The 15,654-nt window shown below is 48.8% G+C and overlaps 1 protein-coding gene across 2 annotated transcripts in view; it reads left to right on the top strand.

Annotated features, from left to right (window-relative positions):
• The window catches only part of LOC140398128 (ubiquitin-associated and SH3 domain-containing protein B-like), a 156,914-nt gene that overhangs the window by 102,550 nt on the left and 38,710 nt on the right, over nucleotides 1-15,654 (top strand). Inside the window, exon 2 of one of the 2 annotated variants that reach the window (XM_072486395.1) lies at nucleotides 11,511-11,564. In XM_072486395.1, coding sequence (XP_072342496.1) covers nucleotides 11,511-11,564 — 54 coding nt within the window. Of the gene's footprint in view, nucleotides 1-11,510; nucleotides 11,569-15,654 lie in introns of both variants that reach the window. The other variant, XM_072486397.1, reaches the window with a different exon arrangement.

The following is a 15,654-nucleotide window of genomic DNA, read 5'->3' as shown; positions in this document are numbered from 1 at the left end:
ATATGGGTTGGTGTAATGCCCCCCTGTGGTCGTGTCACCTCCTTGTGTATCGTGAATGTCCATTGGTTGCGTTCTATCTAACTGATCTATTGGTTGCGTGTGTGTGTGTGATGTCTTTGGTGCTTCATCTAGGGTCTAGCTAGCCTACATGCATTTACATTGATGCACATCACCACATCCCCCCTTTTTTATATGTTCATATTTTCTGTACACATTCAGAAAATTGAAGAAAGAACAGGTAGATGAGGTAAGGTATATACAAGTCATGGGAACAGTGATTAAACAATAAGTCCAAATCATTTGTGTGAGTCCATAAACCATCAATCATCATGGTCAAATGTCTCTCTTGGTTATGAATGCCACCAACGTCCCTGTGCCACAGGAACCAAAAAGTGGTCAAAGCACTTTGCTGTCTGATTTGGAGTCCCTTTCTTTTTCGATGTTTGTGATGGTGCGGTCGGATGGCGTCTTGTAGCTGATGAGGTGTTGACGTTGAAGAGGTACCATCAACAGTATCATTCGAGGTCGTGGATGTGCCATATGTTGAAGTTGGGTAAGACTGTACATACTGGTTCTGGCCACGTGCTGTGCTGGAAGGGTGATCCTGCTGAGAAGCGTTGAAGCTTGTCAAATTGGAAACAGAATTGCTGCTCGCATAAATACCTGGTGATGGTGTGAAACTAGAACCTTGCATCTGATAGGAATATGCCGTCTGGCCAGGCTGGGGCGCAGCAAATCCTGGGCTGTAACTAAGGCATCCAGTCTGTAGTGCAGATTGCGCTTGCGGTAGTCCTCCTTCGGTCTTGATTCCATTAGTGGGCAATCCGTAGTGCTGGCCTGTTTGAGAATATGCTGCATAGACTGCTGGCTGCTGCATGCCTGAATACTGGGTTTGTCCAGCATGGGCTGTCATTGGCTGCACTGCTGGTGTGGAAAAAATATGTGGATATAGCTGTGGTGGTGAATATTGGTGTATTCCTCTTGGACTGTAGCCACTGCTTGTTATTACTGACCCAGTGTAATTGTTAAGTGATCCATCCATTAAGTGAAGCATTGCGCAGGTCAAGGAGTCACAGCCTGAGTGAGAGAGATACAGACCGAGTGAGAATTTGGTAATTTGGTGCAGTGAGGTAATTCGGTGAAGAGTGGGAGAAGGTGCTTTTTCCCGACTGTTTTGTTCTCTCTCTTTCTTTGGACCTAATTTCGGGAGCCGTTCGGAGGAGGAGGAGCAGTCTCTGTGAGTATAAAAACCTAACGGAAACTTCCTGTTTTCCAGTTGTTTTTTTTCCCAAAAGTGACGTCAGAGGGAAGCTGTGATTTGATTGGTTGATAGCAAATCTGCCCCAAATTTAAAAAAAAACACAGCTAAACTCATAAACTTAAATTAAACTAATGAATTAATTAGTGATGGCTGGTCAGGTGATGTGCTTGAGCTGCTTGATGTGGGAGCTGGCAGATCCCATTGCGAGCTGCAGCGACCACATCTGCAGTAAGTGTTGGCTGCTCAAAGAGCTCTGGCTCAGAGTTGATGAGCTGGAGTCTGAGCTTCAAACACTGAGGCACATCCGGGAGGGGGAGACTTACCTGGACACTGTGTTTCAGGAGGCAGTCACACCTGTCAGAGTAAGTAGTTTAAATCCTGCCAGTGGCCAGGGACAGCAGGGTGTGACTGCAAGTCGGGCAGGTAAAGGGAACCAGCAGTCAGGAACTCAGGAGCCTCAGCCCTTGACTCTGTCCAACAGGTATGAGGCACTTGCTCCCTGTGTGGATGGCGAACAGGGCTGCAGGAAGGATGGGTCAGCTGACCAAGGCACCATGGTTCAGCAGGCCATTCAAGGGGAGGGAGTAAATAGGCAAGTTGTAGTTGTAGGGGATTCTATTATCAGGGTGATAGATAGTATCCTTTGTGAGCAGGATAAAGAGTCCCGCATGGTATGTTGCCTGCCCGGTGCTAGGGTGTGGGACATCTCTGACCGGCTTGAAAGGATACTGGAGAGGGAGGGGGAGTATCCAGTTGTTGTGGTCCATGTCGGTACCAACAACATAGGCAAGTCTAGGAAAGAGGACCTGTTTAGAGATTATAAAGAGCTAGGATTCAAATTTAAAAAAAAAAAAAAACAGGTCCTCAAGGGTCATAATCTCCGGATTACTGCCCGAGCCCCGTGCAAATTGGCATAGGGAGGCAAGAATCAGGGAAGTTAACACATGGCTGAAAGAGTGGTGTGGGAAAGAGGGGTTCCTTTTCATGGGACACTGGCATCAGTTTTGGGACAGGGGGGACCTATACCGTTGGGATGTTCTCCACCTGAACCGAGCTGGGACCAGTGTTCTGGCGAAAAGAATAAATAGGGTGGTCAATAGGACTTTAAACTAAAGATTGGGGGGGAAGGGAAAGTCAGGGAACCAAGAGGTGAAGTAATCAGTGGGAAACGTAGCTGCTTAGGAATACAAAAAAGCACGAAAAGACAAAACTCCGGAGAGGTTACGATAGTCCCCATCCCACAAAATATGACAGTGTATGGAAAGGCTCAGCAAACCAAGGTCCACCACACTAAGAAAACAAAAAGGGACGGTCAATAGAGAATTAAAGGTGCTATATTTAAATGCGCGCAGTGTACGGAACAAGGTAGATGAGCTTGTGGCCCAGATTGTGACTGGCAGGTATGGTGTGGTAGGCATCACAGAGACATGGTTGCAGGAGGTTCAGGACTGGCATTTAAACATCCAGGGATTCACAACCTATCGAAAAGACAGGGAGGTGGGCAGAGGGGGCGGGGTTGCCTTGTTAATTAGGAATGAAATTAAATCAATAGCACTAAATGACATAGGGTCAGATGATGTGGAGTCTGTGTGGGTAGAGTTGAGGAACCACAAAGGCAAAAAAACCTTAATGGGAGTTATGTACAGGCCTCCTAACAGTGGTCAGGACCGGGGGCACAAAATGCACCACAAAATAGAAAGTGCATGTCAGAAAGGCAAGGTCACAGTGATCATGGGGGACTTCAATATGCAGGTGGACTGGGTAAATAATGCTGCCAGTGGACCCAAGGAAAGGGAATTCATTGAATGTTTACAGGAGGGCTTTTTGGAACAGCTTGTGATGGAGCCCACGAGGGAACAGGCCATTCTGGACTTAGTGTTATGTAATGAGCCAGACTTGATTAAAGATCTTAAAGTAAGGGAGCACTTAGGAGGCAGTGATCATAATATGGTAGAATTCAATCTCCAATTTGAAAGAGAGAAGGTAGAATCAGATGTAAAGGTGTTACAGTTAAATAAAGGTAACTACAGGGGCATGAGGGAGGAACTGACGAAAATCGACTGGGAGCAGAGCCTAGTGGGAAAGACAGTAGAACAGCAATGGCAGGAGTTTCTGGGAGTAATTGAGGACACAGTACAGAGGTTCATCCCAAAGAAAAGAAAGGTTATCAGAGGGGGGATTAGGCAGCCATGGCTGACAAAGGAAGTTAGGGAATGCATCAAAGCAAAAGAGAAAGCCTATAATGTGGCAAAGAGTAGTGGGAAGTCAGAAGATTGGGAAGGCTACAAAAACAAACAGAGGATAACAAAGAGAGAAATAAGGAAAGAGAGGATCAAATATGAAGGTAGGCTAGCCAGTAACATTAGGAATGATAGTAAAAGTTTCTTTAAATACATTAAAAACAAACTGGAGGCAAAAATTGACATTGGGCCGCTCCAAAATGACACTGGTAATTTTGTGATGAGAGACGAGGAAATAGCTGAGGAACTAAATAAGTACTTTGCGTCAGTCTTCACAGTAGAAGACATGAGTAATATCCCAACAATTCCGGAGAGTCAGGGGGCAGAGTTGAATATGGTAGCCATCACAAAGGAGAAAGTGCTAGAGAAACTAAGAGGTCTAAAAATTGATAAATCTCCGGGCCCAGATGGACTACATCCTAGAGTTCTAAAGGAGATAGCTGAAGAAATAGTGGAGGCGTTAGTTATGATCTTTCAAAAGTCACTGGAGTCAGGGAAAGTCCCAGAGGATTGGAAAATCGCTGTTGTAACCCCCTGTTCAAGAAGGGAAAAAGGAAAAAGATGGAAAATTATAGGCCAATTAGCCTAACCTCGGTTGTTGGCAAGATTCTAGAATCCATTGTTAAGGATGAGATTTCTAAATTCTTGGAAGTGCAGGGTCGGATTAGGACAAGTCAGCATGGATTTAGTAAGGGGAGGTCTTGCCTGACAAACCTGTTAGAGTTCTTTGAAGAGATAACAAATAGGTTAGACCAAGGAGAGCCAATGGATGTTATCTATCTTGATTTCCAAAAGGCCTTTGATAAGGTGCCTCACGGGAGACTGCTGAGTAAAATAAGGGCCCATGGTATTTGAGGCAAGGTACTAACATGGATTGACGATTGGCTGTCAGGCAGAAGGCAGAGAGTTGGGATAAAAGGTTCTTTTTCGGAATGGCAACCGGTGACGAGTGGTGTCCCTCAGGGTTCAGTGTTGGGGCCACAGCTGTTCTCTTTATATATTAACGATCTAGATGACGGGACTGGGGGCATTCTGGCTAAGTTTGCCGATGATACAAAGATAGGTGGAGGGGCAGGTAGTATGGAGGAGGTGGGGAGGCTGCAGAAAGATTTAGACAGTTTAGGAGAGTGGCCCAAGAAATGGCTGATGAAATTCAACGTGGGCAAGTGCGAGGTCTTGCACTTTGGAAAAAAGAATAGAGGCATGGACTATTTTCTAAACGGTGACAAAATTCATAATGCTGAAGTGCAAAGGGACTTGGGAGTCCTAGTCCAGGATTCTCTAAAGGTAAACTTGCAGGTTGAGTCCGTAATTAAGAAAGCAAATGCAATGTTGTCATTCATCTCAAGTGGCTTGGAATATAAAAGCAGGGATGTACTTCTGAAGCTTTATAATGCATTAGTTAGGCCCCATTTAGAATACTGTGAGCAATTTTGGGCCCCACACCTCAGGAAGGACATACAGCCACTGGAGCGGGTCCAGCGGAGATTCACACGGATGATCCCAGGAATGGTAGGCCTAACATACGATGAACGTCCGAGGATCCTGGGATTATATTCATTGGAGTTTAGGAGGTTGAGGGGAGATCTAATAGAAACTTACAAGATAATGAATGGCTTAGATAGGGTGGACGTGGGGAAGTTGTTTCCATTAGCAGGGGAGACTAGGACCCGGGGGCACAGCCTTAGAGTAAAAGGGAGTCACTTTAGAACAGAGATGAGGAGAAATTTCTTCAGCCAGAGAGTGGTGGGTCTGTGGAATTCATTGCCACAGAGGGCGGTGGAGGCCAGGACGTTGAGTGTCTTTAAGACAGAAGTTGATAAATTCTTGATTTCTCGAGGAATTAAGGGCTATGGAGAGAGAGCGGGTAAATGGAGTTGAAATCAGCCATGATTGAATGGTGGAGTGGACTTGATGGGCCGAATGGCCTTACTTCCGCTCCTATGTCTTATGGTCTTATCTCCTGTCGTTCATCGTATGTTAGGCCTACCATTCCTGGGATCATCCGTGTGAATCTCCGCTGGACCCGCTCCAGTGCCAGTCACCCTGAGCGTGCCATCACTGAGGTTGCGGCATTCCCTTTCTGGAGTAAAGTCCAGCTTACGTGAATCAGAGTCGGCGTTTGGTTGTTCCCCATCTGGAGTCTGGTCTGTTTTAACTGAGTCAGTGTTGGTTTGTTGATGCTCCCCGTTCGGAGTCTTAGTAGGTTCACTGGAGTCAGCTGAGATTTCTTGAAGCTGCACGTCTGGAGTCGGAACATGCAGGAATGCATTGACTTGTGGAGCGGTTCGAGCGAATGAGGGTGGAAGTATCATGGTGTCACCGGAGTCACCAGTGGTCTCACAGTGATCGTCGAGTGCCTTTGTACACACTAGCTGAGGTCTGTCACTTTGCACATCTTGCATGGGAAGTGGGATGCTGTCGTGACTCGTCTCACATACCGTGGGTAGATCCTCATAGCTGCTTGTTCACTTGGGTTGGGTAAATTGTCAGAGTCTTCATCTGGTGGCGCAAACAATGTGGGTGGACTGTCATTGTCTTGCTGTTGTCCTTCATTTGGGCTTGGACTGTCATCGTCGCTTTGTTCTTCACTGTAGCATGATAGACCGTCATGGTCATCCTGCTGTGCACTGGAGTGTGGTAGACTGTGATAGTCTTCTTGCTGTTTACTTGAGCATGGCAGAATTGCATCGTCTGTCGCTAGTTGGTCAGAGGAGGTTGCTAGACCCTCATGGTCTTCTTCCTGCAAGGACTGCGGTGTGGTGTCTTGCGTGTCCTCTTTCGTAGAATCGGGAACCCTGAGTGGTGCGTGGACCATGCTCTGTGTGGCAGCTGACCGCTCTCTGTGGGCTTGTACCACTCTCTGTCTCTTGGTTTCAGGCTGCAGCATCATCCTGCACTCACGGGTTGGGATGTCCTATCTGCTGGGCTGAAGATCCTCAAATCCGAAGAACGAATCTGCGTCTGCGTCGGATTCAATACGGGGGTCGCCAATGTGCAACACGTCTAGTTGCGGTTCGGATTTGGTACTGGGGTAGCCTCCCAAGGTGAAAGGTTCGTCCGAGTCGTAGTCTTCTTGGACCATATCATCACTGTTTGCGTCAGAGCTGGCGCTGGGCTCGTGAGGTCCAGAGAAAATGTAAAGGTCGGTTTCGAAGTATTCAAGGTCGGAATCATCGGTTTGGGTGTAGGTAACTGCTTGTTGTAGGGTTCTTCGGAGGTTAATTTCATTTCCTGGTTCAATTTGAGGTATTGTGCTGTCATTCCAGGTGAAGGAAGGTTGTTTTACGGCTTTAAAAGATTTTTTTCTTTGATTTGGAACATTTCCCCTTTAAATGGGTGTGGTCCGGGGCCTCTGACATCATGGCGCATGCGGCATAGCGCGTAGGAAGCGTTTGCGCATGCGCAGATCGCGGCTCCTTTACTTGGGGCCTTGTTCTCAATTGCTCATGCACGGCTTCTCGCGCATGAGCAAACGGACCTTCCCGTTCTGTGCGCTTCTCGCGCAACTGCGCAAGTGCAGACCCTTTGGAAAGATGGCCGTCGGCCAAAATTGTTCTCTGCTCCGGGATTTCGGCTTCGAGGTGAGTACTGGCGCTTCTCGTGCCTTTTCTTGCTGGTTGGAGTGCGTTTCCCTCACAGTATTTGCCGAATTTGTCCAGGACTGCCTGGAAGTCGCTGCCCCTGTTGGCAGCGGGATCCTGCGTTCCGGCAGCCGGCCAATGGGGTTTCCCATTGCAGCCATCCCACGCCGTCGGGAAACCCGCGGGCGTGGGTGCACTGCCGACGAAGCGGAGGATCCCGCCGACGGAGAATCCCGCCGCTGGTGTTTCGATCAGGTTTCCTGGTCAACATTCCTTGTGCAACCAAGCCAACCAGCTGACTGTTCATCTTACTTGTGGGATCTTGCTGTTTGTGAATGACTGTCGAGCTTGCTCACATAGCAACAGTCTCTGCTCTCCAGAATAATCCACCGTGTGTGAAGCATTTCGGAATTCTCTGAGATGGAATAAAGCTCTATATAAATGTAGAATTTCAAGCCCATCGGGTATCTTCTGTGCTCTTCAATCAAGGAAGTGTGTTGCTGTCTTGGCCAAAGGTCTTGTCTCTTGCAAAGATCCCTTAACCGGCGCCTGAATTGAATCAATGTGTAGCACTCACCGATGTGGAGCTTAATGGACTGGTTATGAACTGTGTAATAATAAATGAGGTCAATGCATGCTAATATCATAAGTAGGGGAAACAAAATAACCAGACTTGATGGGATGGCGGAATCCATTACTTGTGACCTTGCCCTCACCTCCTTTGGAGACCTTATCCATCTTTGTTGGTGGGTTGCCATGGTTGTTGTTAACCCTTTCCACTTTCCACTGTTGTATTTTCTTTTTCCCTTTTCTGTCAAACATCATGTCGCAAGTTTCTGAGAATTCTATGAATGTACGTCTTTGCTTTCACTAATGGTTGACAGTGGTTGTTGGGTGCAATTGTTATCCACAACCTGATCACACTGGGCAGGTGATGTGCTTATTTGACCTGCCACCTGTCTCGTGCCTCCGGTTTCTAACACTGCCATGTCTTGCTTTGTTTCTAACTCTCAACGTGTACGCTGAGTTACAAGTTTGTAATTAAACACAGGCTATTACCCCACCCCTTTGCTAGTCTACAGGTACTGGGATAGACTATGATGTCCCCATCACCAGGACTAAGATCAACTGGGGATTGAATGCTGATTTGTGTGGCTTTACAGAATAAAACAGTCGGAACATTTTAATCATTTGTTTTGTTTCTAAAAAATGTGCAAGGAAGCTGTGAAGTGGAATTGTGACATGTAAATGGCTAACGGGTTTCTTGCAAGTGTATGAGGTGCAGAGATACCGTACTCCGTATGACTGGGGAAGCAGTTATAGATCGCTGTTGAGGTTAACAATCCATTGAAAGTTTCAGCTGATGCAGAGTGAATGATTGTGTTGCCACCAGGAATGGGTATCTTGGGGCAGTGCATGGGCGATGGTCTGAATGGGTATCTCGGGGCAGTGCATGGGCGATGGTCTGAATGGGTATCTCGGGGCAGTGCATGGGCGATGGTCTGAATCGGATGGACGGTCACAATTGAGCTGTTTATAATAATAATCTTTATTGTCACAAGTAGGCTTACATTAACACTACAATGAAGTTACTGGGAAAAGCCCCTAGTCGCCACATTCCGGTGCCTGTTTGGGTACACGGAGGAAGAATTCAGAATGTCTAAATGACCTAACAAGCATGTCTTTCAGGATTTGTGGGAGGAAACCGGGAGCATCCGGAGGAAACCCACGCAGACATGGGGAGAGCGTGCAGACTCCGCACAGACAGTGACCCAAGCTGGGAATCAAACCCGGGTCCCTGGCGCCATAAAGCAACAGTGCTAACCACTGTGCTACTTAATCTTAGGCACACTAAACTACTTCAGAGAGAGAATCTACTGAAAGATGCGACGCTGACCCTCAAGAAAGCGAGAGACGTGTCGAAACATGCTCCGGGTTTCAGGCGTGTGTGTGTGTTTTACTGTGACAATAAAGCTACTGTTCTCTTAAAACCAGCTACTGAAAAGCTAGCTCGATACTTGCTGTTTTAAACCAGTAACACAATCCCAACAAAACATTTCGCAAATACCTCTGACACCACAACTTCCTGTCGTAAAAAAAGCACTCTCTGCTTCCTGCCCCGCTTCCAATCGCCTTATTTAAAGCATGGGGAATTTTTATTTTCCAGAAACAAAATGTACAACCCCAGGCTGCACCCAGCAAGCCTTGTAGAAGAATGAACAATTAAACTGTTACAATTCCCAGCAGCAGACATAAAACCAGAGATGTTGGGGTGAGTGGGCGGGTGTGAGGTGCTACTGCAGAAGTCAAAGGGCTAGTTCATCCGATTGTCAACCATCTGGTCGGACAAAGAAAAAATTAATCGTGAGATATTCGGACAAGAGACAAAATAACTTGGTCGAGGAGGTAGGTTTTGAGGTGAGTTTGAGAAGGAGATAGAGGTGAAGAGGTTCCAGGGTGGAATGGCCAGAGGTTTGAGCCCATGCAGCTCCCAGTGGTGGGACGACTAAAACTGCAGAAGGGGAAAAAATAGGAGTGCAGAGATCCGAGGCTTGTAGGGCTGGAGGAGATTACATAACGGGGGGGAAGAGAGGCCATGGAGGAGCCATTGGAGAACCAGGATAAGAATTAGTTGGGGCTTTACCAAACCTGAAAATCTGTATAGGTCACAGGTAATGTGTGTGCGTTATATTCACAAGAACAATGTTACACAGTCTGTGTTCTTTAGAATATAATCAGCCCATAATGAGGTCTGACTGTGCACCTTGGTCTTTATGCTTCCTGTAACGTGACAGGCTGATTGAATTGGGAGATTATTATTGCTCTGACTGCTGATGGCTTGATTGATCTATGCTAATTTTCTCAAGTAGAGTTCTCTGATGTTGATCATCTGCATCAAGCGATGGGATGGATATTACTGGATAGACACTTAACTCTAAACGTCCTGCAGCCTCCATTCTGCTCCCCTCTGAATGTATTTTCTCTCGGGTGTACGAATCCTGGGCATACTCGGCCGTATCTGTGGAGAGAGAAACAGTCAATGTTTGAAATCCGCCACCTTTCATCAGAACTGAAAAAGGTTGGAGATGTGGGACACATCAAAGCTGAAATGCCTGTCACTGCAGATACTGCCTGACCACCTGACCACTATTCCAGCGTTTTGTGTGTTTATTTCTCTCTGGTTTCTCAGCCCCCGTTCCATTCTCAACTTGGTGTCTGAAGTTTGAGTAAGTCACGCACAAGAAGCCTGATCATGTATTCCAGGTTGTGATTCCGGGAGGGAGTATAGCACTGTTGGTGATGCTGCCTTCAGATGGGATGTTAAACTTGGGTGGATTTAACAGATTCCGTGGCACTATTTTGAAGAGCAGTGAAATACTCCCTCGTGGCCCAGCAAATATTTATCCCTCAACCAATATCACTCCAAAGCAGATGGATCTGGTTATAGCCAGAGGCAAAGTCCTTCTAATCCGCAGGTACTTGCTCCCTGCTATGTGAACAGCTTTTCCCGCTAGGGGGCCTGAGGTGGGAGAGGGTGAAGGATGGAAACTATTGTGCCCGTCACAAGTGTGTGATATAGTTTGATCATAAGAAAGGCATAGGGATAATTAAGCTAAACTATATTTAATGTACTCCCAGTACATGTATTAATCTGGGTCACTGGCCATCTCTTTCCTGCACAGATTAATGTCAAAGATTCTCTGCGTTCCAATCTTGCTTTTCGGTCCGTTCTGAAATATTGCAAGGTTGATGTGAGAGGCAACAGAAATTACAGTCCTTGTTGCAGAAGGTTCCGGATACTTGACAAAGTTTGTTGAGGTTGAAGGGTGGGGCTAGGCAGATTGAAATTATTTTCACTCTGTCCGTAACATGGTAGCACAGTGGTTAGCACTGTTGCTTCACAGCGCCAGGGTCCCAGGTTCGATTCCCGGCTTGGGTCACTGTCTGTGCGGAGTCTGCACGTTCTCCCCGTGTCTGCGTGGGTTTCCTCCGGGTGCTCCGGTTTCCTCCCACAAGTCCCGAAAGACGTGCTTGTGAGGTGAATTGGACATTCTGAATTCTCCCTCCGTGTACCCGAACAGGCGCCAGAGTGTGGCGACTAGGGGCTTTTCACAGTAACTTCATTGAAGTCTTAGGTAAGCCTACTTGTGACAATAACGATTATTATTATAGCACTGACCTGATACTGCGTGTGGTGTCTGTAACTGGACCACTGTGTTTGGTGCAGAATGGTCTGTCCTGGTGTTGGTTAGCTGAGGAATATAACCAGAGTTTGGTAACCATTTGCTTCTCCCCAGTTGGAACCTGCAGGGGCTGCAAAGTGCTGGCAGCTAATTGCAGCACTCAAATTATGGACTGAAGCGATGGAGACGTTCTGTCTTGTGCCCAGTGTTAACAATTTTTCTTTCATCTTTTTCCTTCCAGACTAAAGGCGTTAGCATCCACAGGCGGGAAGAGTGTCCAGGCAGCTTGTGATTGGTTGGTATGAGATTAATATCTACAAATACAGTTTTTTTTTCTCTTGCAGCTTAAACTTGCACAGTGAACTGATGTTAATCACTTTTTTTTAATAATTAATTTCTCAAGGAGATTGGTACTAATTGAACTCTTGTTGCAAACCTAGATTTAATGGGAACTTAACATGAGGGGCTTTGATTCACTTGATTTCCCGTCAGGTTAAATCACTGTGTATTCCAAGCAAAAGTCATTATCTTATTATTTACCACCATACAGTACAGGACATCGAGTACTAAAAAAAAAGGGATTCAAACGATGATGGAATTAGGTCTCGTGGATACAGAGGAAGGAATCTTTCTCCTGCCAGCAGCAGGAATCCTGACCAAGCAGAACAAGATTTGGCATAAGGCAGAAAATCCGTTTCTAGATGGCTGGAAATTGGTTTGGAATCTTATTGTGCCGACTTTCATGTGGCTTAAAGGCAGGTGGGCGATCCCACAGAGCTACGTCAGCATCCTCATTTGCATCTCCTGAATGCCCACTACAGGGCGGCACGGTGGCGCAGTGGTTAGCACTGCTGTCTCGCGGAGCTGAGGACCCGGGTTCGTCCCCAGCCCCGGGTCACTGTCCGTCTGGAGTTTGAACATTCTCCCTGTGTCTGCGTGGGCCTCGCTCCCACAACCCAAAGATGTGCAGGGTAGGTGGATTGGCCACGCTAAATTGTCCCTTAATTGGGGGAATAAAATAATTGGGTATTATAAATTTATTTTAAAAAATAATGAATGCTCATTAATAGGTCGACACACTGGAATCCTGTTCCCCCACCCTTGGGCTGTGGGGGTTGGTGCTTTGTGAGGCAGAGTGGGGGGGTTGGGGTGGTGGTGAGGCAGAGTGGGGGAGTTGAGGGGAGGGGGTTGGTGAGGCGGGGTGGGGGGGGGGTTGGAGGAGTCGTGGGGGGTTGGGGGAGGGGATTGGTGAGGCGGGGTGGGGGGGGGTTGGAGGAGTTGTGGGGCAGAGTGGGGGGTTGGGGAGGGGAGTTGGTGAGTTGTGGGGCAGAGTGGGGGTTGGGGGGAGGGGGCTGGTGTGACGGGTTGGGAGGAGGGATGTTGGTGAGGTGTGGGGGGTTGGCGGAGGGGAGATGGTGAGTCCGAGTGGGGGTTGGGGTTGGGGGAGGGGAGCTGGTGAGTTGAGGGGCAGAGTGGGGGTTCGGGGAGGGGAGGTGGTGAGTTGTGGGGCAGAGTGGGGTTGGGGGGAGGGGGCTGGTGTGACGGGTTGGGAGGAGGGATGTTGGTGAGGTGTGGGGGGTTGGCGGAGGGGAGATGGTGAGTCAGAGTGGGGGTGGGGGTTGGGGGAGGGGAGATGGTGAGGCAGAGTGGGGGTTGGGAGGAGGGGGCTGGTGAGACGGGTTGGGAGGAGGGATGTTAGTGAGGTGTGGGGGGTTGGCGGAGGGGAGATGGTGAGTCAGAGTGGGGGTGGGGGTTGGGGGAGGGGAGGTGGTGAGTTGTGGGGCAGAGTGGGGGTTGGGGGAGGGGGCTGGTGTGACGGGTTGGGAGGAGGGATGTTGGTGAGGTGTGGGGGGTTGGCGGAGCGGAGATGGTGAGTCAGAGTGGGGGTGGGGGTTGGGGTTGGGGGAGGGGAGATGGTGAGCCAGAGTGGGGGTTGGGGTTGGGGGAGGGGAGCTGGTGAGTTGAGGGGAAGAGTGGGGGTTGGCGGAGGGGAGGTGGTAAGGCAGAGTGGGGGTTGGGAGGAGGGGGCTGGTGAGACGGGTTGGGAGGAGGGATGTTAGTGAGGTGTGGGGGGTTGGCGGAGGGGAGATGGTGAGTCAGAGTGGGGGTGGGGGTTGGGGGAGGGGAGGTGGTGAGTTGTGGGGCAGAGTGGGGGTTGGGGGAGGGGGCTGGTGAGACGGGTTGGGAGGAGGGATGTTAGTGAGGTGTGGGGGGGGGGTTGGCAGAGGGGAGGTGGTGAGGCAGAGGTGGGGGTTGGGTGGAGGGGGCTGGTGTGACGGGTTGGGAGGAGGGATGTTGGTGAGGTGTGGGGGGTTGGCGGAGGGGAGATGGTGAGTCCGAGTGGGGGTTGGGGTTGGGGAGGGGAGCTGGTGAGTTGAGGGGCAGAGTGGGGGTTGGGGGAGGGGCGGTGGTGAGTTGTGGGGCAGAGTGGGGTTGGGGGGAGGGGGCTGGTGTGACTGGTTGGGAGGAGGGATGTTGGTGAGGTGTGGGGGGTTGGCGGAGCGGAGATGGTGAGTCAGAGTGGGGGTGGGGGTGGGGGTTGGGGTTGGGGGAGGGGAGATGGTGAGCCAGAGTGGGGGTTGGGGTTGGGGGAGGGGAGCTGGTGAGTTGAGGGGAAGAGTGGGGGTTGGCGGAGGGGAGGTGGTGAGGCAGAGGTGGGGGTTGGGTGGGGAAGGGGGTTAGTGAGTCGTGAGGCAGAGTGGAATGGTCCGGGTGCTGTTTAAACATGGTGCCAGGGTGTTGGATACTGAGAGATACTGATGGACCACTTCATGCCTTCGATGTGCTCCTCACGAATACATAACTGATGAGCGGAACACCACAAGATCTTGCGTATCCATCCACCCCGCTCTCGAATGGACGTCACTCCCAACGTCTGTTCCAGCCACTGGACTTTATTTTGGTGTGGCAATCTGGAACTGGCCAACATGATCTTCAAATTCAAGCCAGGCCATTCAAAACTCCTATTGGGAAGAACCTTTGTCCGCACAGATGGAACTGGAATTCTCTCTCCCGACAAAAGACTGTTCGATGTTGGTGTACATTGGGAGTTGAGCGGAAGAATTTACTTTGTAAGAAAGTGTCAATAATTCTTGGGAACTACACATGTCTCCTTATAAATGTTACAAGATTTAATTAGTTTCATTAAATGTTACAGCAGGGAAGATGGCCATTTGATCTAGCAATCATATCCAATTAGTTTTCCTGTAAACGATGAGACAATGGGGTCCTATTTCTTTTTTTGTTAAAGTTGGGAGTCACAACTCTACATTGTGGGTGCATCAACACGATATGAAAAGCCACATGCTGCTAAACTCGAGAAACCAGCCCAAAATGATGAGTGCTGAGCTGGGAATAGTATCAACTACCTTCCTGTTGGGTGCGTGTTTATAGTGCTGAACAAGCCATGGAATATAAAACATATTCGGCCCATCGAGTCTGCACCGACCTACTTAAGCCCTATCCCAATAACCCCTCCTCATCTTTTTTGGACACTAAGGGCAATTTATCATGGCCAATTCACCTAACCTGCACGTCTTTGGACTGTGGGAGAAAACCGGAGCCCCCGGAGGAAACCCACGCAGACACGGGGAGAACGTGCAGATTCTGCACAGACAGTGACCCAGCAGGGAATCGAACCTGGGACCCTGGCGCTGTGAAGGCACAGTGCTAATCACTTGTGCTACCGTGCTGCCATAGTTTGGCACTGAATTTACTTCAGAGAACAGGGGCAAGCTGGTGTGGACAACGGGAATGCCTAATGCAGCACGATGCTTCCTCAGGAGGTTGCAATTAAGAGGGTGTTGTTGAGTTTATTGTAGGAGACCTTTTTATTCTGTACTATATCTGACCTGGCACTTAGTTTTTTTTAAAAATTGTGCTTATTAAGATTTGTGAGGTTATCAATTTCTGCAGATTAGGGACCGGTTTATTTTGGGGATATTTGCCCACTAGACTGAGACTGTCCAAAGTCACTGACTTTAAACCTGGGTCAGAGATTAATTCACTGCCCCAACCTGTTACCACCCTGACTATGCTTGCTGGTGCGGTTTTAATCTGCAGCTAACTCCTCATGTAGCAGAACTGGATTGGCTCCACAAAAGATGTCGAGGCTCATCCCCACTGTAGACATTAACTTGACCAGGTCTAAGTAAATTTATTCTTTCATTGCCATCTTTTAAACGAGTCCTGTTCGTGGACAGGCAGTGGTTAGCACTGCTGCCTCACGGCGCCGGGGACCCGGGTTCGGCCCCGGGTCACTGTCCGTGTGAAGTTTGCACATTCTCCCCGTGTTTGCGTGGGTTCCATCCCCACAACCCAAAGATGTGCAAGATAGGTGGATTGGCCCCATTAAATTGCCCCTTAGTTGGAAAAAAAGAATTGGG

Source organism: Scyliorhinus torazame, chromosome 21 (assembly GCF_047496885.1).
Source record: "Scyliorhinus torazame isolate Kashiwa2021f chromosome 21, sScyTor2.1, whole genome shotgun sequence".
Lineage (NCBI taxonomy): Eukaryota > Metazoa > Chordata > Chondrichthyes > Carcharhiniformes > Scyliorhinidae > Scyliorhinus > Scyliorhinus torazame.
Note: the sequence above shows the minus strand (reverse complement) of the source record. Positions and strands in the feature narration are given on the sequence as shown.